General features: G+C 52.3%; 3 protein-coding genes and 1 non-coding gene across 5 annotated transcripts; all 4 read left to right on the top strand.

Annotated features, from left to right (window-relative positions):
* The first annotated feature begins 46 nt into the window (after positions 1 to 46).
* On the top strand, positions 47 to 118 carry TRNAE-UUC (transfer RNA glutamic acid (anticodon UUC)). The gene has a single exon. It is a non-coding gene; the product is annotated as a tRNA-Glu (tRNA).
* Positions 119 to 1,100: 982 nt separating this feature from the next.
* LRRC20 (leucine rich repeat containing 20) lies at positions 1,101 to 8,627 on the top strand. 2 transcript variants are annotated; one of them, XM_068416672.1, is made up of 4 exons: positions 1,101 to 1,286; positions 2,175 to 2,324; positions 3,952 to 4,119; positions 8,246 to 8,627. In XM_068416672.1, exons 1-4 carry the CDS (start codon positions 1,205 to 1,207, stop codon positions 8,395 to 8,397), a joined length of 552 nt encoding a protein of 183 aa, XP_068272773.1. In that variant the 5' UTR covers positions 1,101 to 1,204; the 3' UTR covers positions 8,398 to 8,627. The 2 variants fall into 2 exon arrangements, with proteins under 2 accessions (XP_068272773.1, XP_068272772.1); XM_068416671.1 differs by having other exon boundaries at positions 3,952 to 4,127.
* A 939-nt stretch (positions 8,628 to 9,566) lies between these two features.
* NPFFR1 (neuropeptide FF receptor 1) lies at positions 9,567 to 13,793 on the top strand. Its single transcript, XM_068416504.1, has 4 exons — positions 9,567 to 9,711; positions 11,358 to 11,654; positions 12,478 to 12,577; positions 12,928 to 13,793. The coding sequence occupies exons 1-4, from the start codon at positions 9,567 to 9,569 to the stop codon at positions 13,721 to 13,723; spliced, it is 1,338 nt and encodes a 445-aa protein (XP_068272605.1). The 3' UTR covers positions 13,724 to 13,793.
* A 331-nt stretch (positions 13,794 to 14,124) lies between these two features.
* On the top strand, positions 14,125 to 24,358 carry PPA1 (inorganic pyrophosphatase 1). Its single transcript, XM_068416632.1, has 11 exons — positions 14,125 to 14,234; positions 14,448 to 14,512; positions 16,968 to 17,021; positions 17,369 to 17,488; positions 19,504 to 19,590; positions 19,901 to 20,027; positions 20,248 to 20,375; positions 21,844 to 21,929; positions 22,151 to 22,220; positions 23,382 to 23,421; positions 24,019 to 24,358. Exons 1-11 carry the CDS (start codon positions 14,138 to 14,140, stop codon positions 24,048 to 24,050), a joined length of 906 nt encoding a protein of 301 aa, XP_068272733.1. The 5' UTR covers positions 14,125 to 14,137; the 3' UTR covers positions 24,051 to 24,358.
* The last annotated feature ends 199 nt before the right edge of the window (positions 24,359 to 24,557 follow it).

The raw sequence follows: 24,557 nt of genomic DNA, 5'->3' as shown, positions 1-24,557 counted from the left end.
CGCCGGCAGGGGGCAGGCGCGGGGGCGGGCAGCGTTGCCCGCGCCCTCCCACGTGGTCTAGCGGTGAGGATTCCTGGCTTTCACCCAGGCGGCCCGGGTTCGACTCCCGGCGTGGGAAGCGCCTTGTTTTAAAGGGGCGCGGGGTGTCCCTTGTTCCGCCGGGATCCCCCGTCCAAGAGGGATCGGCGTATCCAAGGCTCCTTCGAGCCTTTATTTTGGCTGAGCCGAGCTGATCAAAGGCACCAGGAAAGGGGGTGCATCCCCATATCCCAAAGCACCAACCCAGAAAGTTGGGGATCCTGCACCCCAAGGGCCACATCAGCCCCAGATCCCTGCGAAAGGGGATGCATCACCTTATCCCAAAGTACCAACCCGGAAAGTTGGGGATCCCACACCCGAAGGGCTACACCAGCCCCAGATCACCAGGAAAGGGGGTGCATTCCCATATCCCAAACCTACCAACCCAGAAAGTTGTGAATCCTGCGCCCCGAGGGTTACACCAGCACCACATCACCAGGAAAGGGGATGCATCCCCATATCCCAAAGTACCAACCCCAAACATTGGGAATCCTGCACCCCAAGGGCCATGCCAGCCCCAGATCATCAGGAAAGGGAGTGCCTTCCCATATCCCAAACTACCAACCCCAAAAGCTGGGAATCCCACGCCCAAAGGGCCACATCAGCCCCAGATCAATGGGAAAGGGGATGCATCCCCATATCCCAAAGTACCAACCCCAAAAGTTGGGAATCTCTCACCCAAAGGGCTACACCAGCACCACATCACTGGGAAAGGGGGTACCTCCCCATATCCCAAACATACCAACCCAAAAAGTTGGGAATCCCCCACCCAAGGGCTGCACCATCCCCATACCCCAGAGCACCAACCTGGAATGTTGGGAATCCTGCACTCCGAGGGCCAACACCAGCCCCAGATCACCGGGAAAGGGGGTGCATCACCATATCCCAAACCAGGAAAGGGGGTGCATCCCCATATCCCAAGCGTTCCACCCTGGAAAGCTAGGAACCTCACACCCCGAGGGCCACGCCAGCCCCAGCACAGCCTCCCTCGCTCCCTCCCCTGGGAATGCTGATCCCGCCGGTTATTTTTAGCATCCCTCTCCCAAGAGGCCGGAGCAGCCGGTTTCTCCCTGCGGCCGTGGATCCCCCCGGCCGAAGCACGTCCCCGGCGGGACCGGGAGCCCGCATGCAGAAGAGGATGGGCGAGGCGGTGGCCCGGGTGGCCAGGAAGGTGAACGACACGGTGGAGAACAAAACGGATTCCCTGGGTAAGCCCGGAGCTCCGGTTCCTGCTCGAGGCCTGAGAAGGATCAGGTATCCGGGAGCAGGGCTCTATTTTTTGCTACCAGGGGCTAAAAAAAAAGCTGTCAGTCCCCGCTCTGGGTGCTGCACCCAAGGCTGCTGCACCCTTGGGGAAAGGAAAGGCTCCCCCCCAAAGGGCTCTCAGCCCTCCCAAAGCGTGAGTGGGTTATTCATGTTGGATTCCCAGCCCTGGGGCATAAACCAGTGTACGCTGAGAGTCAGAGCTTCGTCGCTCAGCCTTCTGACATCCTCCTGAGCAAGGTGATAAGCAGGGCAGGACCAAGCTTGTGAAGCCCCCACCATGGCTTTGGGGAGGGGACAGGCAGCAGAGCCCAGGCTGAGCATCAGGGATACAGGGTTTCCATCCCCTGGCATGTACCAGGTGGTGAAACAAACAATTCAGAGCAAAACAAAAATGCCAGCAGGTGAGAATTGCAGCTAAATCCTCTGGCAGGCAGCAGAAAGCCATCCTTTTCCCTCCCTGCTGCCCGTCACCGTGAGAAACCCAGCCAGGAGCATGCCCAGGGAAAGCCCTGCTTCATCGCCATCAGCGGTGGAGGAGGCATCCCTGTGCTGCTCAACCTTCCCCAGGGGTTTAGGGACATGGGGAAGCAGCAATTTGGGGTTGAACACACCTAAGGCAGAACAAGCTTAGCACTGCTGATGGGAACAAACTATGGGTGCTTGGGGAGGGGATTGCAAAGATCCCTGCAATGGAGAGGAGTATGGGTGCATCCATGGGTGGCAGCACCCAGACAGGCAAATTGAGCATTCAAGGGTGGAAAACAAGATGGAAAGTGTTGCTCCACCCCAGGGGGATGCATTATAAGGTGCCTGGGTCTATCCTGGGGCAGATCTGGCCAACTGCAAGCTGATGACCTTCCCCGTTGGCATCTACAAAGCCATGAGGACCGTCACCGAGGGGATCCACCGCATCTCCCTGGCCAACAACGAGCTCAAGTCCCTCACCAGCCGATTTGTCACCACCTTCAGCCAGCTGAGAGGTAAGGGACAGCCCCGCTGCTGCACAACAGCCACCTCCAAACCCCTGGGTCCCACCAAAGAGCCCCCAGATCGGTGCAGGTGGGGCACAGCACCAGAAAGTTTCCCCACTGCAGTTTTTCCTCCTCTGTGCTCACACCTCATTCCAAGCACTAGTTCAAACCCCCCAAAAAAGTGCATTTTTCTTTACCCTTTCCAGCCCTTGCAGGAAGAGGGCACTGGTTTTGCTGTCACCCACCCTCCCAAATTCATGCCCTTCCACCTTCCAGCCACAGCCAGGCTGCTGCGAAGTCACTCCTCATCCTCCAGCTCCCTCCAAGGATGGGGCTGGGGATGAAAGAGGGCAGCAAAGGCAGCCTGGGCGTAACAGTGCACGGCAGAGATGGGCCATTTCAGGCTGCAGAAGGCATGCTGGCTTGCTGGTGGCTAATTAGCCCCCATCATGAGACATCAGTGGTAATTGCTCACCCTCCACTCGCTGCAGGAGATGGGGATGGTCATCAGTGCACGGCTGGTGCCATGGGGACCCATCAAAAGCAGCCAGAAGCTCATCTGCTAAAACACAGTGATGCAAGCACCCAGAGCACCCAGCGCCGTGGGTTTGGACCCCGGGGACTGCATCGGGGCTTTGCCTGCCTGCAGCAGCACCCAGGGCTCTGGCCGCTTCTAAAAACAAATATTTTGCTCATACAATGTCCTTCAGGAGTGCCGCCGTGGTGGGTGTCTGGGGAGGCTTCCCATGTCATGCTGGAGCATCATCCGTGAAAACTCTCACAGGCTGGAGAAAAGAAACACACTGAGCAAAGGAAATCAATTTTCATTTTCTAGACAGCACTGCAAGCCCTGAGGGGACAAAAAAAGGTCTTGTTTCCCAGCAAGGGCTTTGCTCCATCAGTGAACAGATCACTCTGGTGATGAACATGCCAGGCCTCAGCAGGGCTGTTGCAGGAGAGATGCCCTGGGGCTGGGGACAGCCTTGCACCAGCCTGCATAAGGCAGGACCTATAAATACCAGGTATTAGCAGGGGCAGGGCAGCTTGGTGGGTATTTATAGAGCAGCAAGCCCTGTGTCACTGGAGAAGGGCGCTGGGACAGCGGGATTTGGGCTCCTGTTCCTATGGCTAATGGCCTTTCGTGCAGGAGTGCTGCTCCTCACCCCACAGGAGCTCATTTCTTGGGGGAAAAAAGCATCACAGAGGGTTAAACTCCATAGAATAGATATTTTTCGCACGTGAATACATTTCTTCCACCACTCTGGTTATGCCTCAGAAGGGGTTCAGGCATGTGAAGATAGAAAACTAACCTTAAGCCATGACAAATGTCCATTGGGAGGGGATTGCACCGACTTCACTAAGAAATATTGCTGATTTCTACAGCCCTTGCTTGCAAAATGCTGCACGGGTGTTATCGGGAAAGCCTGAGGAAGCCAAGAAACAGATCACTCCTAAAAGTAGTATTCACAGCAGGCAAAAATGAGCAAAAAATCCCATTTTTGGAGTCAGAACCCCATTGCTAGACCCAGCAGCCCATGGGGGACAGAAGCTGTAAATTAAGCTATGCCTTAATTATTTTCCTATATCTTTTTCCCCCCTATCCCACCACCTCTCTCCTCTCTTCCCCGAACTGCAGAGCTCAACCTGTCAGGTAACTACCTGCACCGCCTGCCTGAGGAAGTCACCTCCCTGCTTCACCTCCGGGCCATCAACCTCTCCCGTAACAGATTCCGGCGCTTCCCCGAGCCCCTGGCAGCCGTCGCCACCCTGGAGACCATCGACCTGGAAGAGAACGAGATCGCAGGTGAGAAGGTGAGGTGAGGAGGAGGTGAGGATGAGCATCGCCGCGGGGTGATGGCAGGGAGGGATGCTGGCTCCAAGCTTTGCCACAACACTACAAAATCCCCTAAAAAAGGAAAATTAAAGGAATGGTAAGAGACTCTCGTCCCCTGACGCTGCAGCCAGAGGAAAATCTTTGATGTGCAAAGCTGAAGCCTTTGGAGTCCCTGAAAGCTGGGCAAAAGGTGTTGCATGTAGATAGAAGGGGATTTATTTAGGTGTGAGCTTTCAAAGAGCCCAGGCTGGAGCATCCCACACGGATCCCCAGGGAGGCGAATATCGAGTCCACTCAATTTTGCTGTTTTATCTGGGATGGCTTCAGCTGCTGCTGGGAAAGCTGCTCCCTGCAACACCAGTTTCATTAACAGCATCAGCTGCTCCCTGGAGAAACACAAGACATTGAATACTGCTTCCATGGGAGCCAGGGAAAAATGTGGGGTTTCCTCACCCCTTTTTTCTCTCCCACCTTCTAGAGAACTGTCTCATTCTTAATTTCCTCTATCACTTTGAGCTTAATTGGCCAGCTTCAGTCAGACTCAATGCAGGAGCTGAGGTGCCCAAATTTCATATTCCCTTTGTGTTTTGTGTGGATTAATCCTGGGGCAGAAGGCAGCTAGAAAACCCCCCTGCCAGGCTTAGTCTCCTCCCACCAGGATCAGACTCAGGAAAAATGATGACAGGGTAGAAATTAACAATTTCAAGATAAAATGTTTCAGGGACATAGCTTGGAAATGAGCACAATGCTGTCTGGCTGCAGAAATAGGTAAGATTAGCCTATTTTATGCATTTTCTGGAAAGGGAAGAGGTAGAGATTAGAAAGCCAAAGGTGTTGCAGCCAATTTTTACCAAGGAAACAAAAGTTTGGGTAATTGCATCACTCCTGGGTACCTTCCCCAATACCTCCTGGGCTCATTTGCCTGATGGCCTCCCAGGGACCAGAGCATCCCAAGACCTGCAGCAACTCAAGCCCTTCACATCCAAGGGAAAACATCTCATCCCCAGTTTCCCCTCCTAGGGCCATGGTGAAATCTCCTGGATCACCTTCAAGCCTGAGCTTGCTCAGCGCTGAGCTAGCACAAGGACTGAGCTCCCTCCTGGGAGCTTGCAGCCAGGCTGTGGGATGAGCCTTGGTACCAGTTATCCACACAAGAGCTTGCATTTTTATATGCAAATACAGTTTTATATGTTATTTATGAGTTGATATTTATACATACCTTTTCCTCCCACACTAGCCCGGCACAACAGGGGAAGGAGAGCTAAGGAGAGCCCATCAGCTTGAATTTAACTGGCACAAATCTTGTTTTTCCTTAACAGCCAAGTAAGATTTGAGCCCTTCACACTCATTTTACCCCAGGAGATCTTACACTAGGCTGTAGGAAATAGTATATTCTCTTTCCCACTTTACACGCACATACAACTCACACACTACAGTTGGCTGAGGACCCCCTTGGTAGTGGTAGGGTCTCATGAAAAGCAGCCAGCACATCCTTGGAGAAGCTCCTGAGGTATCTGAGAGCTTACCTAGATGCTGTTCTCCAGCTAGCTCAACATAAGAATAAGCTGCCCCAGTACTACAAGAGCTGCCTTTTATACTTTGAGGCCCAGGTTGCATCACTTAGCCCCATAACAAGATGAGGACCCTGCTCCAGATAAAAGATGGGTAGGCAAGAGATGTCCTATAGACCATAGGTGGGGTTTGGGGAAGGACTGGGGCTTTCTCTAGTAGCAGGAAGGTTGTAGATGCTCTGGTTTTTGGTGCTGCTGCAGCTATGTGTCACTCCTGGTCCTACCTGTCCTCCTCTGCCCTCTCAGTGATGCTGAAGGAGCTGATAGCAGGGCTGCAAACCAGATTTAAAGAACCTGCTCAAAGGGCTGAGTCACCTACCAAGACATTTTGAACTGGAGATAGTAGGTAATATTTTTCAGCTAAAGGGAAATGGGAATAAAAGGAGATTAATTAATACCTGCCTGGAGTCTGTGGGCTCTGAAATGAGACATTTAGTGCTATAAACTGCCCTTTTCATCTCAGTGAGCTCTTAACCCTGGGGTCTAATTATGTATATATTAATGTCAGCGCTTTTAACTTTTTCCCTGCTAATGAGAGTGATATCAAATTAGCATTTTCAGTTTGCAAGTCCATGGGGGTTTTTTTTGGTGCCTGAAGCTTCAGTTTTTCTTTCCCTTATTGCTTAATTAATGGTTTAATGCAGAAGATGTTGAGACAGCACGGGGGGTGCTGGAGACCACTAGCAAGGCTGGGCAGGCTGCTGCTGGGGGCAACTGTGGCTAATTTTCTCTTCATAAGCATCAGAGTGCCACTCTTAATTGAGGATAATGGTATGGAAAACATATCTTTGTTAACAGCCACAGAGGAGCCAGCAGGTGGGTTTCCAGCAGCAGGTTTGGAGGAGGCTGTCAGGAGTTGGTGGCCACCAAAGGATGTGGGTAATGCTGAAACGTGACCAGGAAGCAGCTCTGCTGAGCAGAGCAGGGTCCTTCTCCGTTCAATTTGCAGCCATACGTGGCTGTGACACCTTCGGGGCTGTTTAGTGCTCATTACCCAGCTCCTCAGAGGCTCCGGCAGCCCTTTCATATCCATCTCCTTGGATGCCTCCCGACGCCTCGGCAGCCCTTTCATCTGAAGGAGCTAGGTTTTTCACTCACTTATGACCATATTCTGATCTGAGAAAGTTACTATTTGCTTTAATTATGAAAAAGCCTTTTTCCCCCCTCCTTTTTTTGCTTAACTAGTGAAGCCAGCGTGAATAATTCAGGCTCAAAGGCGAGTGCCTTATCCATTGGGGAGCCAGCAAGTGATGCTTCGGGTGGCTTATAGAGGAGTTTGTGGCTCCCACAGCCATATAGCTATAGGCTGCACCACGTGCCCTGCCTGTCGCTTCATGCTGGGGCTGAGTCACTGCTCCTTATCTCCTTACCTTGAATTAAGCTGTGGAGCTGGGCTGTTCCCACCCTGGGCAAGGCTTGCTCCCTAAAATACTTCCCTTAACTCCCTAAAGTTAAGCCAAGTGGTGGTTTATCACTCTGCATAGCCTTAGAAGATCAGTAAACAGGAAGATCTGTATTAAAAAAATTTGATTTTTGTGCATCAAGGGGATAAAAAAAAGCAAAATCATACAGGCAGTGAACAAATCCACTGTAAAGAGGTATAAAAAAATCCACGTGAGGCTCAGCCTGATGAGAGATGTGCTGCTAATACACATATTACAGAAAATAGCATTGCTTACTGGAGGAGAAAGGAAGAAAAAAAAAAAAGCCACCAAGGTGTTTGAGTCTTTTTCCAGCATAAAATAAGTTTCATGGTTTAAAAATCACATAATCACCTGCCCAATGATAATTACAACAGCGCAATTCTGGCTCCGAGTATTGGCAGAAGGAATCAGAGCTGGGGATAAAAAAGGCTCTTGTCATTTTGATGGCCAAATTAAAAGGAGATTATTCTTGGTAAACTCAGGCAGGTGGGCTTTTCAAGCCTAAAATGTTGTGATTTGTAACAAAAAGCTAAATCTATCATCTTTTAATGATCTTAATGGTTAGGTTTTTGTATTGGTTTCATTCCTCTGCTCTCAGTGGATTCGCATTGGGACCATCCAGAGACCTGCACGTTAAGGCATGGGTTTTTTCCCATGTAAAAATGGTTTCATTTAGAAACTCTTTCAAAGCAAAACACCTGAATTCATGGAAATTGCAAAATAGGAGGGTGCACGGCACTGGCAGAGAGCCATTTAGCAGCCGGTCCGACAAGGGCAAAGAGCACGTGCTCTCCCCAACGCTTGGGCGTTGCAACACTGGGAATAAAATAAGGCAATAAGTCTTTGAATACCAGTTTAGCCACCCCAGCAGGGTCTTTTTGTAGGACTGGGAGAACTGGAGGGCAGTGTCCACGTTTAATATCATGCTGTTTGTACTTTGCCAAGACATTTGCTTGAGTAGTCATATAATTTAATATTTTATGATGTTTATTATGTAAGCCTGGAGATAGGTGGGAGCAGGGTTTGCTCCGGGCTGCCCATGGAGCCACAGCTTTTGCCCCCTCTGATGGATGCCGACCCCTCGGTGCTCTCTTTTTGCAGAGGTGCCGGCAGAGAAGCTGGCCTCCATGGCATCGCTGCGGAGCCTCAACCTGCAGGCGAACCCCGTCGGCCCCGACGTGCGCCTGCTCGTCCGGCCCCTCGTCCCCTTCGACCTGCTGCTGTCCCCGGAGGAGCCCATCCCCGAAGCCTGAGAGGGTCTCGGGGCGAGCTTTGGCCTTAGGTCGGTCCCTGCTACGCTGCGGTGTGAGGTTTGGGTAAAATCGGGGTGTTGGACGTTTGGGTACATCCCTCCTGCCTGGCTGGTGATGGGGAGCATCCCGTCTCCCCGGGACGGTGGGGGACATCCCTGGGGCTGTAAGGGTTCCCCTGGGAACTGCTGACGTGAAGGTGTGCCAAGTGCCTATTAAATGTTTTCCTGTTACGTGGTTTGTTTTTTTTTATCTGCTTAAATTTGGATTATCAAACCTTCTCCTTAAAGAAGCCCCTTTGCACATCCCTGCGGCTGCTCACTGCAGCTCACGCTGAAGCCCCTCTGGCTGGATCCTGCCCAGACCTCACCAGTATTTGCCTGGATTTCTCCAGGGAAATTTTTTTCCCAGGGAAATTGTTTGGCTTTTTTTGTTTTCCCTATGTTTTTTCACTGTGGAAATCAAAGCGACCCGAGTGCCAGTGGGTCCCCGCGCGCCGCTCACCCCATGGGTGTCCCAGAAGTGTGCACCCACCTCCTGGGTGCTGTGGGTCTTCAAGACTGGGAAGAACTGGGCTGGTGTCCCTTAGCAGCTGCCTGCCTGCAAGGAAAAAAAACACTCATGGGAGAAACAGCAGCCATTATCTCAAAAGGGTTTGTTTAAACACCTCTCGTGGTTGCTCCTTCGTGTTTTTAAGGGACAAACGCTTCCCGCTGGTGCAGGCTGGCTGGGGGCAGCTGGGAATGGTTAATCCTGTAAATCTTTGTCTCCTAGACTTGCCAAAGCCCAACTTTGGTAAAAGACCCATGGTAAGAGGGGGTTTGTTGAGGAGCTGGAGGCGAGCGGAGCAGCTCTGGGCCAGGACCAGCACCCCTAACGACCGTGCTGCTTTTCCCCACCACGTGGGTGATTTACATGGGGTGGAGGATGGGGGTCCTCCTTGCTCATGTTGGGTCTCCTGGTATGTTTTCCCCCCCACCCTGCGATGGGCAGGAGCGCTGCTGGGGACACCAGCCATCAGCTGGAGGAGACAGAGACCACCCAGTGGTGGGGACCTCAGGGGTGGCGAGGGGGACCCCGACCCTCCCCAGGGAGCCATCCTGCTCGGGCTCTCTCCTTGCCTCCCGTGGGCTGACCCCCCCCGCGCTGCCTCCGGCGTGGGGAGGGGGTGCATGCGGGTACCCCGGTATCCATGCGACAGGAGGCTGTCCCCCCGCCACCCCCCCTTCTCCGTCTCAGCCGGCGAGCAGCCGCAACCGGCACCGCGGCACCAGGGCTCAGAGATGCAGCCCCCAGAGCCGGGCTGGGCTGGTGGAGGTGAGTACCTAGACCTGATTTATTATATTTTATCCCAAAAAAAATGTGTCCAGCCCCCCCCAGCCCCCTATTCCATCAGCCCAGCCTTTCCCTGCAGCGGTTTCCCACAGGCAGGCAGGATGGTGGGTGGCCCTTTGGTCCCCCCTCGTCCCCTTGTCACCACATCTGAGTTGTCAGCGCCAAACGGAGGCCACCTCCACCCACCCGGCACCGACCAGGGTGCTCAGCAGCCCCTTATTTTCCTTTCCTCAGCTTCCACCTTGCTTTGGAAACTGCCTGCGACTCCTCATCCACAGGACACCCACCGCCCGCCAACGCTGCAAGATGCTGCAGCCCAACGAGATAAAGTCCAGCAAAGTTTTGGGCTTAATATCGCAGGTTTTAGGCAATCCTGAAGCCCCACTTGAAATGTGTTGGCCAAATTCTGTGTGACAGAGCCTTGGGGAAGCTGGTGGTCCTGACAGCTGGGAAAAGCATCTTGGCTGGCGAGCTGAGCACCGGCACGGGGATGGGCGGGGGGCTGATACAGCCACCCACCATGCAGCGGCTTTGCAGAGCCGGGCTGACCTGCAGGTGGTTAGGCTGAGCCTTAAAGTGAAAAATATGCCTTTTTCTGCCTTAAAATTGCAGCCTGGGTTTGCCCAGAGTAAGTCCTGTCACTGCCTGCACCCAGCATCCTCCCGCGTCCCTGCCTGCATAAAGCTGGGGGAACCCGAGGGTGGGTGCTGCACGGACCCAATCCCCCCGTTAAATCTGTAGTGACAAGATGCCACACCCCGCCTCCATCAGAAGCTCTCAGATAATGATCATAATTATGTATAATTATTGCTTTTTATGCAAGGGGAGGGCAGGGTCTCTTCTTCCCCAGCTCGTCTCCCTCGGGTACTGCAGCTTTGCCAGGGAGAAGAAGATCTGAGAAGAACCCATTTCTTCTCAGCAAGGGTCATTAGCCATTGGAAGGGGCTGCCCAGGGAGGTGGTGGAGTCACCATCTCTGGAGGGGTTTAAGAAAAGACTGGACACGGCACTTAGTGCCCTGGTCTAGTTGACATGGTGGTGTCAGGGCAATGGTTGGACTCGATCCCAGAGGTCTCTTCCAACCTCATTGATTCTGTGATTCTGTGATCTTACGGGATCTCAAGAAGGAGATCTCCTGTTCAAGGAGAAGCACCCTCTCCTTGCTCCCAGGGATGCTTCCAGGCTGGCTGTGGTGGGGACCACGTGGATACGGCTCCCTCATGGCCAGGGCGTTGTGGTGTTGGGACATGGACTTCTCTTCCTTGCCTCATCCCTAAAGAAAACCCATGGGAACAGGACGTCTTCTGGGCTGCTTTAATTCCTCATCAAAATAATTAATTCCTCATCAAAATAATTAATTCCTCATCAAAATAATGGTATAAAATAATAATGGTATAAAATAATAATGGTATAAAATAATAATTCAGCCCAGGTGCTGCAGTACCTTGGGCTGCGTAACCCAAGGAGGAGGAGATTCATTGGGGCACTGAGATGATCCCAGCAGGACACGTCCCAGCTAGGCTGGGCGCTGGTATAAATATGAAAACCCACCTCCAAGGGCATTAAGAAATGAAGGGAACGATTGCTTTGTCCTCGCCCACCTTCATTTTCCTGCTTTCTCTTCCCCAGGCCTTTCCGACGGCAGCTGGCCCAACTCCACCACAAGCGAGAACCACCTCCTGAGGGAGAACTACACCTTCTCAGCGTACTACCAGCACTCCTTGCCCGTGGCCGCCACGTTCATCCTGGCGTACACCTTCATTTTCCTCATGTGCATGATTGGCAACATCCTGGTGTGCTTCATCGTGGTGAAGAACCGCCAGATGCGGACGGTCACCAACATGTTCATCCTCAACCTGGCCATCAGCGACCTGCTGGTGGGCATCTTCTGCATGCCCACCACCTTGGTGGACAACCTCATCACGGGTGAGCGGGGCAGTGGAGGGGCGGGATGCAAGTTGGGGAGAGAAAGTGATGGGGAACATCACCCACCTTCTGCCCCTCACACATGAGGCCACCCCCTCGGTGCTTTTTTTGCTGAGGATGAGGAGGGCAGGTGGTGGCCACTCAACTATATGTGATGAAAGGTGTCATTTCATTTAGACCTACTATTTTAGGGGGAAAAGTTCTTTTTTTTAGAGGTTTTGGACATTTTTTGGCAAAATAAGTACAACCTCAATGCTTCATTTACATATTTATTTAAAGTTCAGCCATCCTTTGTGAAGCAGCCCTGAAAAACGCCCTCTTCTTCTTTCCTGGATCTCCCCATGCTGGCTCAGCTCTGCCCGTTGACCTTTCCAAAGATAAAGCAAGGCACTGGCACGGTTGCCGGAGTGCAGCCTGGGCGCGGGGCAGAGTCTGTATTTATTTACTCATTATGGGGTGTGATTTATTTATTGTCCACGCCTTAGCAGGGGTCAAGAAACAAGATGAAAGCCCTTCTGATCAAGGATCCCAAGGTCGGTCCCCATGATAACAGCTCAAGCCCTACGTAAGGGTAGGAGAAATGACAACCACCTTGAGCGCCCCCTGAGTTTCTACAAAGTGTAATAAGCATCTTTTTTACTAATTTTGGGTTTTTTCTCCAAGCATCTGTACTGCTAAAGGCCATCTCTATATGAGTCAAAAATGCAGCCCCGCTTAGGAGCAGGATTTTTCATCCTCCAGCAATGACATGGTGGTTGAGGGATCTTCTGATGGACCCGGCCAAGCCAAAGGCACCTACAGCCTCTGTGGTGTCCCCTCACAGGTTGGCCATTTGACAACACCATGTGCAAAATGAGCGGCCTGGTGCAGGGCATGTCCGTCTCCGCCTCTGTTTTCACGCTGGTGGCCATTGCTGTGGAGAGGTACGTTGGCATGGGGATGTGAGGACATGGGGACCAAGCCACTCCCCAGTGTGTTCAGGTGTTCCATGTGGTTTCCATCACATGAAGGCTCCTGGGGACATCAGGAGCATGTCCCAGCTCTCCAGGAGGACCACAAAGCTGTCCATGGGGCATCCCAGCAAGGTGTCCTTCCCCACCTTGGGTTGAAAACACCAAAGCTGGAGAGATCCCAACCTAACTTTGCCACCAAAAGCTGTATGTAAAGAGCAACCCACCTTACCCTCCCTTACCACCCCTGGGTCCTGGCCACCCTCCTGCCCCAGGGATATCCTACCAGGTGCCCAAAGCCACCACCATCTGCCCTCCCACAGGTTTCGCTGCATCGTCCACCCCTTCCGGCAGAAGCTGACGCTGAGGAAAGCCCTGGTGACCATTGCCATCATCTGGGTGGTGGCCCTGCTCATCATGTGCCCCGCTGCCATCACCCTGACCGTCACCAGAGAGGAACACCACTTCATGCTGGACACCTACAACAACTCCTACCCTCTCTACTCCTGCTGGGAGGCCTGGCCTGAGACGAGGATGAGGAGGATTTATACCACTGTTCTCTTCTCCCACATCTATGTGGCCCCCCTCGCCCTCATCGTCGTCATGTACGCCCGCATCGCCTTCAAGCTCTTCAAGTCGGCAGCACCTGCCTGCGGCCAAGAGGAGCCAGAAGGAAGGAGGGTCTCCCAGAGGAAGGCCAGGGTCATCAACATGCTCATCATCATCGCCCTCTTCTTCACCCTCTCCTGGCTGCCCCTCTGGACGCTGATGCTGCTGACAGACTACGGGCATCTGAGCGAGGGCCAGCTCCGCCTGGTCACCGTCTACATCTTCCCCTTCGCCCACTGGTTGGCCTTCTTCAACAGCAGCGCCAACCCCATCATCTACGGCTACTTCAACGAGAACTTCCGACGGGGCTTCCAGGAGGCCTTCAGGGCCCCCTTCCGCTTGCCCCACCGCCACCACCACCGTGGACCCTACGCCTCCAGGAGCCACACGATCCTCTTCGGTGCCCGCAACCGCGTCTTCACCCACGCACCAACCAGCGACTCGCCGCCCGCCTCCGAGTCGGGGCCGTCGGCCCCTCGCCACGCCAGCGTGCCGGCGTGGGACGGCTGAGCGGCCGTGGCCACCGACCGCGGGGCTACGGGCTAGCAGGGTGGGCAACGGGGCTTTGCCGCGGCGTGGTCACCCCAAATAAAGGCGCGTCCTGCTGACGCCATGGCCCTGTCTTGGCTCCTTTGCTTCCCACAACGGGCTACCTAACGCCACGCTTCGCTGGCCATTCCGCCCCGCGCCACGCGGCGGCGCGCCACGCCCCGCCACGCCCCCGTCCGGGGGCGTGGCGGGGCGTGGCGCGCCGCCGCGTGGCGCGGGGCGGAGCATGAGTGAGCTTGGCGCATGCGCAGTGTGCGGAGGGAGGGGGGAATGTCGCGTCGCGCATGCGCAGTGCGGGGAGTGAGGGACGGGGAGAGTCGCGTTGCGCATGCGCAGTGCGGGGAGTGAGGGCAGGGGGGGCGTGTCGCGCCGCGCATGCGCAGTGCGGGCAGCCGGCGAGCGGCGGCGATGGCGGGTTACAGCGTGGAGGAGCGCGCCGCGCCGCACAGCCTGGAGTACCGGCTGTTCTTCAGTGAGTGCCCGCCGCTTATCCTCGTCTTCCTCCTTCCCTTCGTCTTCCCCGCACGGGGGTTGGGGGGGATGAGGCTCTAGGGGAGTTCCCTGAGGCGCCCCCCCCGCCCGCGCCCCTCACCTGAGGCATCCCCTCAGGCAGGGCCTGGTCCCACATCCCCTCAGGCAGGGCCTGACTCCCCCCCCCCCACCACCACCCTCCTTTGCCTTGCAGAAGACGCCTCCGGACGCTACATCTCCCCCTTCCACGATATCCCCATCTACGCGGATGCCGGCAAGGTAAGAGGGGAGAGGGGCAGGCTGGCTCGTAGGGACTTTGTGCCCCTCTGCTCCGCTCTTGTGAGAACCCCCTGCAGTGCTTCGTCCAGCTCTGAGGCCCCCAACATAAGGACATGGAGCTGTTGGAGCGAGTCCAGAGGAGGCCACGAAGATGCTCAGAGGGCTGGAGCACCTCTGCTATGGAGACAGGCTGAGAGAGCTGGGGCTGTTGAGACTGGAGAAGAGAAGGCTCCGGGGAGACCTTCTAGCACCTTCCAGTACCTGAAGGGGCTACAGGAAAGCTGGAGAGGGGCTTTTCACAAGGGCATGGAGTGATAGGACAAGGAGAAACGGTTCTAAACTGACAGAGGGGAGATTTAGACTAGATATTAATTTTTCACCCTTTCCTGTGAGGGTGGTGAGACCCTGGCCCAGGTTGCCCAGAGAAGCTGTGGCTGCCCCCTCCCTGGCAGTGTTCAAGGCCAGGTTGGATGGGGCTCTGAGCAACTTGGTCTAGTGAAAGGTGTCCCTGCCTGTGGCAGGGGTGTTGGAACTGGGTGATCTTTAAGGTCCCTTCCAACCCAAACCATTCCGTGATTCTATGACCACCGACTGAGGTGGCTGGTGTGGCCTCCTTGGCTTGGAGCTGGTGACAAGAGCAACTGCTGGAGCTCTGGGCCACAGGGGTGAGTATTTTGTCAGGGAGTGTGGTCCTGCAAGTGTGAAATACCTGAGGGAGGCTCCCAGTTCCTTACACTGCTTTTCACCAGGAGCACCTAATGGAGGCATCCCCAGATCTTGCAAAGAATGGGTGCCCTCGCAGCCTCAGCCTCGGGTAGAACGACGTAGGAGAAGAAAATGGATGATCTCATTCTCATATTTGTGGCTGAGATATGAGTGGTTGTGTTGAACTTGCCCATGAAAGCGATTTGGGTTAAAAGAAGCAGTTTTCCCTTTAGCTAAATATCTACATCCACACCTATGGAGGCATATGCTCGTGCTGCATGATATTTCAGGCTTGGGTTTTGACTGCAGTAAGGCCACTTTATGTCTGCAGTATAAACAGCCTCTGAACAGGAGGCGAGGATGTTAAACTCTTGCTGTAGCAGCTCCTGGGGACCTCTTGCCTCACCGAAAGTGCAGCTGGGGAACCTGCCACATGCAGCGATGCCGGGCTTTTACATCCTGCCGGCAGCCAGCAGTTAGGAGGGTTTCTGGGGACTGGTAATGATTAACAAGGGAAACTGGGCTACTGGTGTGCCTTCAGGCGCTTGGTGCTGCTTGCCAGCATCCCTGTGCCAAGTCAGGAAGAGAAGCAAGTATCACTGAAGGTCGCAGGCCCCGAAGTTACACAATAGTGCTGATCACTTTAGACCTCTTTCTGTTGCTGGAGTGCCTCTGCACAGAGATTTTACTCATTACTTAGCAGGTTCATTACCAGCTATAGCGGGGAGCCCAGCTTGGAGCAAGAGGTTGTCTCACTCTGTCTGGGCTCCTTGATCTTTATCCTTAGACTTCTAAGACACTGAGAGGATTGCAGGGTGTTTTTTTCAGTCTAGGGCTGGGATGTGCTGACCTTATCTGTACCTGCGTGTCTCAGCCTTGCGAAGGAATGACCTTGGGCTACTCACTGGGTGTCTCAGACCCAGGCAGATCTGTCAGTTGGACTGTGGGGAGGCTGCGAGCCTAACAAAGATGCACCCCCAAGTCATATTTCCATGCCTGCAAAGCCATAAACACCCTGCCTACCCCGTTCCAATTGCCTCATTCCTTTCCTCAAGTTATTTATAAATACAAATGTTACATACTTTTAAATTGCAAATGAGCAGTGACCCCCTGCAATTAAGAGAATGTAATAAACTTCTGGTAGGGAAGGGCGTGGGCAAAGTCAGTGATATAACAGTACTCGTTGCACAATATCAGTCTAATTATGGCGCAATACAGGTGCGAGGGATTTTGCGATGCTAATACTGCTTAGCGTGGGGATTAGAAACCTCGTCGATGCGAGGGAGCAAGGTCTGACTTTTTGTTAAAAGCCATAATCTCTTCAAGCAGCAAATGTTAAGGTTCAAGCGTGGAAAAGCTTGTTTTCTTCAAGAGGAGACTCTGACATTGAACTCTCAAGAGCCCTCAGCCCAGCTGGAGTCAACAGGAGATGTTTTCAAGCATCGCCTGTAAACTAAATACAGCAAGATGTGGCTCTGTGTTTCTCCCCCACATCTTTATCCTTGCACCAGTAACCTCAGTGTAGCTTTTGCTGGTGTCTTTCCTGGGTTTCAGCTTTGAGTGGTGACATGTGACTGACTGGAATACAAAACTTCTATCAACTGTAGTAAAACAGGCACTGGAAAAAACAGAAAAGAAGTTACAGTTTTCATGCAAACTGGCTGGCTTTCATACTTACTTGTGTGTGTGCCCTAGTTTAAAGGGTGGTCTTGAGATTCCTTCCCATTCACTGATATTTTGCTTTTTCCAGAATGTGTTCAACATGGTTGTGGAAGTACCTCGATGGACAAACGCTAAAATGGAGGTAACTATATTACAGTTCCTAGCTTCAGCGCTTGAGCTGACTATTAATCATTGGCTTTGCTGATTCCCTCCTTCTCAGTCCCACCTCCTGAATCAGAGTGGTTTCTAACTTCTCGTGTAAATATTTGCTTAATGCCAGAGGCTTAATATGGAGGCTGAGACTTGCAGGAGTTGGAGTAACTTAGTATTCTTCTGTGGCTTCTGATGGAAGCAGCATCTGTTGGCCTGCCTCAGTGTCAGCTCCTGGTCTCGTGGCTTCTCAGTTAGCAGTCAGCTTCATTAAAAAAAAAAACCACTTCTTTTTTCTTCGAGAGCAAAGTAGAGAGATTTATGTAACTTTTCTTTCAGATTGCAACGAAGGATCCCTTAAACCCAATCAAGCAAGACGTGAAGAAAGGAAAACTGCGCTACGTAGCTAACGTGTTTCCCCATAAGGGGTATATCTGGAATTATGGTGCTATCCCACAGGTACTGTAACTGGTCTTGGCAGCTCCTCCTTTCTGGTGGGGAGGAGGGAGGATGCCTGTGTGTCTCTCTGACTACCATGGTGTTAATGAGCAAGAAAGAGTCTGATCTGGAACACAGCATTTGCAGCTGCATAAATAATCTTGCTAATGAAGAGAACCTGTCAGGAAGGCAGGGGTACTTTTGAGTAGAAATCTCCAGAGGCAGGCTTGTAGCTAATGCTGTAAACAAGCTGTGTGAGGATGAGCAGCTGCAGCTAGTGAGGTGCCTGCTGTGTCGCTCCTCTCCGTGGCTGCTCGGCAGTTTGGTTGGACAGTAGCTGGCAGGTCCTTGTCTTTGGGTGAAGGAAGCTGTCGCTACACAAGGAACTGAGCATCTGGCAATGCAATGCCCTCAGTTCCTGCCTGGTGAAGCATAAAGAGCTAAAGTTTGAAGCTAATGGTACAGGATCTTGGTGTACGGCCCCTGGGCTGAATCTTTACAGAAGATGCTTCTTGCAGTGAATTAGCTGATGGTTTTAGACTTTGGATGTGGACAGTGAAAATCTGAATAGATCTGCAGACTCTATCTTTCCCATTTCTGACCTTCTTGTTGTTCAGAGTCTAAAACACACAGCTAGACTAACATATTGACCTGTTGGGTGGTAGTAGATGCCCTGTTCTCAGTGTTGGATCTGAGAAAGGCACTCAGAACTCCATAGACTGTGTGAAGCGTATGTCTGCAGCTGCACAGACAGGCTTTCTCTGAGACAGCTGGCAAGGGGGGACCTAGGGGTGGTGACACCTGGACACGTGCTCTTAACCAGCTGGTGACTGCTAGGTAAAGAGGAGCTTTGAGCAAGTCTGTTTGCCTCTGATGTTCTCCAAGGTTTGAGTTTCCTTTAGAGAAATAAATCGTTGGTGACAGTTCACAGGGAAACACACTGAATTTTGTAGTTCTGTTCCGGATAGAAGTGCATGTCAAGTGTTTTCTCCGAGTGGCTTGAGACAATGTTTCGAAGTTGGATTATTTTCTACTCAAGTGGATTCTGGAGCCAGTTTCTTTGTGCAGAATTGCATCTTCTGAAGCCTTCGCTCACTCGTGTGTTAGTGGATCAAAGATGTTTATGAGTCAAGGGCAAAGGACTGAACTTAATGCTTCCTTGTAGAGAAGCACGGTAGCAATTGCGAAGAGCCCTTCAGCACCCCCCGGGTTTAGTACATCTCCCTGAACGCTCTGGATGCATCACGAGGTCTCGACTGTACTAGTCGTGTCCTGGCATGCAGAGATTTGGGAAGAGCATTCCTTCTTTTTATATCTCAACAACCTCAGAGGTAGATGCTCCTTATGATGCAAGTGGGCACGGCGTCCTCTCGCTCCAGATCCTGTGTGTTTTAAGCAGCTATTATTTTTGGAAGCATAGCTCAAATGCCTTCTGGAGTCCTGTCTTCCAACTTACCCTCACCGCTTCAGGTGACGTGCGCTAGGACACTGGGTAGGGTATGGGACTCCTCATTCTTGTCGCTGCTCTAGCGTAACAGCGTGTCTTTAATTGTTTAATTAAAAGGAAACAATACACCCTGTCCGTCTGCCATCTCTGTTGGACCGCTATCTGGAGTTCAGGAAACTTCTGTTAAGAAATGAATAGGGAGAGGAACCGGCAGGCAGCCAAATCAGTGAGTGTTCTTTATAGATTTGAACTTCACCTTCATGCAGCTGGGGAACGGAGGAGGAAGTCTGGAAAGTCGTTGAAAAAAGGTTTGTCAGTGGGAGGGAGCAGCTTACCCTTGGCAAGATAAGACCTTTTAAGAACTTGGATTCAAGATTGGATTCTTGGAACTTGGATAAGATCTTGGATTCAAACTGCATTTGCAGGCGCGTGTGAAACAGGAGCCCAAGCACTAGACCGGAAAGCAAGTGTGAAGTGGGCCATCATCTGTATCTCCGAGGCTATTGCGTGCCTGAAATAAACCTGCTTTTTGTTTCTTCTTGAAACCTGGGAGTTCTTATTCCTGTGTGGGGGTTTTTTTTTTTTGCAGACTTGGGAAGACCCAGGTCACAAAGATGAAAATACTGGCTGCTGTGGAGATAACGATCCAATTGATGTGTGCGAAATTGGAAGCAAGGTAATGCATTCTGAAGGGTAACTGTCTTTTGAAATGTGTAACTAATGTCTCTGAAGTCAATTATCCAGAGACATTAGTCAGTTCCTACTTCCTCTACCTTAAGAATGTGATGTTTCCCTCCGCTGCCTCTGGAGATTGTTGATGAGACCTTACAGCATGAGCCTTGTGAGCCAGGGCTCGTGAACCGCTGATAAGCGACAGCTAATTTCGTGGTACCCCACTGCTTGCTGAACTCTCACAGCTTGCACAGTCTCCTGTTGTGCATTCCTTGGATGCACGACTACAGACAACAAGGTCTTTGTCCTTGCAGGTCTGTTCTCGAGGAGAAGTAATCAAAGTGAAGGTGCTGGGCACGCTGGCACTGATTGATGAGGGAGAGACAGACTGGAAGATAATTGCTATCAACGTTGAAGACCCTGAAGCAGACAACTATAATGGTAAGTAACAGGAGGGAAGAGCAGGCTTAGCACTTCCCTTCCTCCATTGAGAGCCTGCAGGAAACTTGCAAGTCAGGACATGGGCTTGTTCCTTCTGTGCCACGGTATTGAGGCTACTTGAGGAAGGGCTGAAAGAGGGGCAGCTCAGAAGAGCAGGGTGGTGGTGGCTAAGTAACCTCTGTTACTAGATCTGGCTAACAAACCTTTTCTCCGTGGCCAGATATCAGTGATGTCAGAAGGATGAAACCTGGATACTTAGAAGCTACGGTGGACTGGTTCAGGAGATACAAAGTACCTGATGGAAAGCCAGAAAACCAGTTTGCTTTTAATGGTGAATTTAAAGACAAGGTAGGATTGCCTTTCTGAGTCACTGTGAGCGTGCAAAGGCATGCTGACCAAGACCTGAGCTCAGGGTGCACGGGGACACAAATGAGTAGTCACTGAGAGAATGGGCTTCTCCAGGGCTGCTGATAGGTGACTTCATTCTTCCTGCTGTTTTCCCAGCCCACCATTCTCCTTGTTTCCAGCCTCGTGCTTGCAGGACTACTAGGAGAAAAAGCGGAGGGTTATCACTTGGCTGCTGTTGGATATTATCAGTTTTTTCTCTAGATGACATTCATGTGGGATCACATCAGGGCTGGGAGCCTCCATGTCAGAGCCAGGATGGAAAACACCAGATTTATTTGTTCTTACTCTTACACCCTTTGCCTCCCTTGCTCACTGGCTTTGTTCCAGTGCAAGCCTGTTGCAAGTTGACTACTCAGGAGTTAAAATGCGTCTTCCTTCAGGGGTAAACTGTTCCCTCACGCCCTTTGAGTAAGGCTCTGCCTTGGCAGCGTTTTTCCTCTGCCTCTTCTCTGGGTTGGGTCAGATAACTTGCTGCTTGTAAACGGGAGAAATCCTCCTTCTGAGCCCTGGTGTGCCCTGAGTGCGTTAGTGAGGTGATGCAACTCCCAGGGCTCTGGAATTGGTGCAGAGAAAGGGAGGGACTGCAGAGCCTGCTGTGGGAAGCGAAGGGCAGGGGGGAAAAATGGAAGTGGGAGTGGACTTGTCCCCTTCAGCACGGCACCAGGTTGGGTGGGCTGGGACATCTCGCTGCCCCTCAGGATGGGTGAAACGGGAATCAAGGCCAAGGCGGAAGGGAGGGACAATGAACCTCACGCATGTCCCTGCAGTGTTTTATTTGGCTCTGTGTGGTACTCAACCAGGATATTTATTGCTGGTGTTCATGCTAACAAAGAATTGCATGTGCTTCCTTCTCCAGCTGACAGGTTAATGCTGGGGCATGTACAACTTTTTTTTTTTTTTAAAGGAAAAAAGCTGTGATGTGCTTGGGAGCACTTTTAAATAGTTGCAAAGCTAGATTAGGTGCATGCCTCTTCCTGCTGATCTGCACAGCAGTTCAGTGATTTGCCTGCAGTGGAAGAAAGCTCGCGGATAGGTCGGGATCAACTAGCTGCTGGAGACAAACCGAGCGGGAGGAGGAGCAGGGTGGAGGTGCTTTTATAATATAGACTAGAATTATCTGCGTTCAGTTTCTTTTGGCCTCGAGCTCACTAGGTGACCTTGGCGTATCCTCCCATCTTGAAAGTAAAACAATTTGTGGGATAAAATCCCCGTTGTTTCAGCTGCTGTGTGCCAAGAGGTTGCTGCTGTCCCTGAAAGGCGCAGTAATAGAAGAGGTATCTTTGAGTCCCAGAGTCAGAAACTATCTAAAATCAGCCTATAAGTACCAGCCTCTCGTTCCGTGCAACCAATAGTCTGGAGAAAATGTTCTAGTGCTTACACATAACATGGTGTTTGTTCTCGTCTTCAGGATTTTGCTGTGAACGTCATCAAAAGCACTCACGAACACTGGAAAGCTTTAATAGCAAAGAAAACTGACGGAGGGGAGATCAACTGGTAGGTTAATGCTGGTGGTACTGGTTCCTTTCCCCGAAACAAACAACCCTGGAAGTTCCTTTCCTGAGCGGTGCCATGCTTGCTGCTAGCTGCTGGCTGTCTCCGCGGGCCTTCCCCTTCATCTTGGCAACTGTAACAATGATTCTTAACATTCCATTATTTAATATTCTCGAGGGAGAGACTTGGCTTTCACGTTCTCACACGCGACCTGTTTCTTCTAGCACAAACCTGACGGTGTCCGACAGCCCTTTCTGCTGTAGTCAAGCGTGTGCAAAAGCTACTGTGGATGCAGTAAGTACCAATCTGAGTGTCCAAACCCCAACGTCGGTGTCGAGCAAAACGGTGTGATTTGTGTGGTACCGTAAACTGTCCTCGCTGTGTGAATAGAGTATTGTGTGCTGAGAATTTTTTGGATGACTGAACCCAGCACCTGTTTCTGGTTAAATAGGATGGATGTGGAGCAAGCCAGAGATTCCTCCAGAGGCTTCTCCTTACCCTTAGTCATCGGGGAGATGGAATCCAAAGCAGAGTTTGCATGAAGGGCTAAACTTCTGAACCGTAGCTTGGCTGTCAGCTGCTCAGAGAGCATTTAAATATTTGGCCTTCCAAGAGCTTCATGACACAGGTCACCCTTTGAGAAGAGAAAGTCTAATTCCTGAGAGCCTCGCAGCCAGGGACCTCGTGTCCTTTGCCATGAAAAGCTTGATGTTCCCAGTGTAGTACTCCTCTCCAGGACTTCCCTGTATCTCCCTAGGCCTGTGCGGTACTGCTGTTGGCAGCTTGAAAGGGTTAGAGGAACGGGACAGAAAAATCAAGGTGCAACTATTGCCTCAGCGTATGGAAACGTGCCTGGAAACCAGAGTCTCTCCGTAGCCTCGGAGAGACTTTTAAAACCGTCGTCTTGGTTTTAAAAGTGCTCGTGTCCTCTGGTGGCTTCTGAATTAGTCTGTAAGTCTTTGAAAGTACAGCCCTCGTGGAGGATGTGTCACCAGCTGGAGGATGTGTCACCACCTTGTCTGTCCTTGGCTGTTAAGTATCAGGTGGGAGCTCTTCAGAGAAGTTTTCCGAGGGTCCTTTGTACTTCTACTCCACCATCACACTGTAGGTTTATAAAAAGCCAGCTGCCTGCCGCTGTGTAGACGCTGGAGCGGTCACTGCCTGTGGCGAGAAGCAGGTGGCACTGCAGCCTGTGCTGAGAGCAGAGCACCTCCAGCACGTAGGAGGTGCAGGGAATGAGGAGGCTGCGGGGATGACAGGGCTCGCGCCGCACGTGAGCTCGTTTCTTCCCTCGCAGCTGACCGGCACTGGCTGCCACACACCAATTTACGCTGCTTTCATCTTAAACCATGCTCCGTGAAGACTTGGGCAGCTCTAAACGATGTCTGGCCAGCTTCAGGCGTCAGGTCAGCCGCTGTCAGCAGCTGCTGTCTGCTAATACGCTTCTCATTTCAGGCACCGCCGGGTAGAGCCGCCAACCCGATCCCACCCGAAGGTGAGTCTCGCAACCCGCGTTTACATTCCAGTGCGGAGTGGAGACTCCCTCGAAGGAGTTATCCAAAGTCTCAGCTGATGGCTGGGTATGGCTCTAGCAGCAGGAGAAACGAAGGGCCTTGTTGGACCTGCCTCGTGTCAATAATGCTGTTCGATTCCTAAATAACTTCTGTTGTTGCCCCGTTTGGGTGCGTGGGATGGGTCAGTGAGCAGTAAGTAGGAGACCTGAGGCACCGTAGTTTGATCCAGAAGAGATTAGATTTGTAGCAGGTCCTGAAAGAGCAGCACTGCAGAGGACTGGAGTGCAGGGGTAGCAGGAGAGCGGTTTTAGTTCCTCCGAACCAGAGGTTTTATCAGTATCCTCAGCGCAGGCGAGCGAGGAAGGGAATTACTCCCTACCTGCGCACAGCAGGGGCAGGAATCGGTCGTGTGTTCAGTGCTGAACCCGCTGATGAGGGTTCTGTCACTGAACGAGTGTGTTGGATGTGCGGTGGGGTTGGTGACGGGCGCCAGAGGTGACACATGTGGTGCCCTGTGACTACTTAATAAGTAGATGGCTCACAGAGGACTAACCCCCTCTTTTTCCTGCCCCACACAGTTGACAAGTGGTTCTACTACGAGAAGAACTAACGCCTGAGGATGGGTGGTGAGCCAGCTGCGTCCTTCCCACCGAGGAGTCGCCACGTGCCGGAATAGACCAGAAAAATAGCTTCAGTGTCAACAAGGAGACCTCGCCCGCGACTTTGCCGATTAGAATTACGTGTCTAGCAGTGACGTGTCTGCTGCATCGAGGTCTGGCGGAGGCTAGAAGACGTAACTTATAAAATCCAACCACCCTGCTTGTGCATGGTCGTACGGTGTACTTTGTAAATCGCGACAGAAGATCGCTCCCCTGGTACGTGTATGGATGCTAGAAATAAAAAACCACTGAGACGGGACGCGGCGGGGCTCCCTCTCCTTCCCCTCCCTCCAGCGCAGCCCTGGGGTGAACGGCTGGGGGGTCAGGGGGGGATTTATCGGGTAACGCAGTATCGTGTCGCTCAAAGAGGGGAATTTGACTTGGGGCAGCCTCGAACCGGGGGCTTGTGGGGGGGCGGAGGGGACTTGCCGGGGAGCGGCCTCGAACCCGTGTCCTCA

The sequence above is a fragment of the Nyctibius grandis genome, chromosome 20 (genome assembly GCF_013368605.1).
Source record: "Nyctibius grandis isolate bNycGra1 chromosome 20, bNycGra1.pri, whole genome shotgun sequence".
Lineage (NCBI taxonomy): Eukaryota > Metazoa > Chordata > Aves > Nyctibiiformes > Nyctibiidae > Nyctibius > Nyctibius grandis.
Note: the sequence above shows the minus strand (reverse complement) of the source record. Positions and strands in the feature narration are given on the sequence as shown.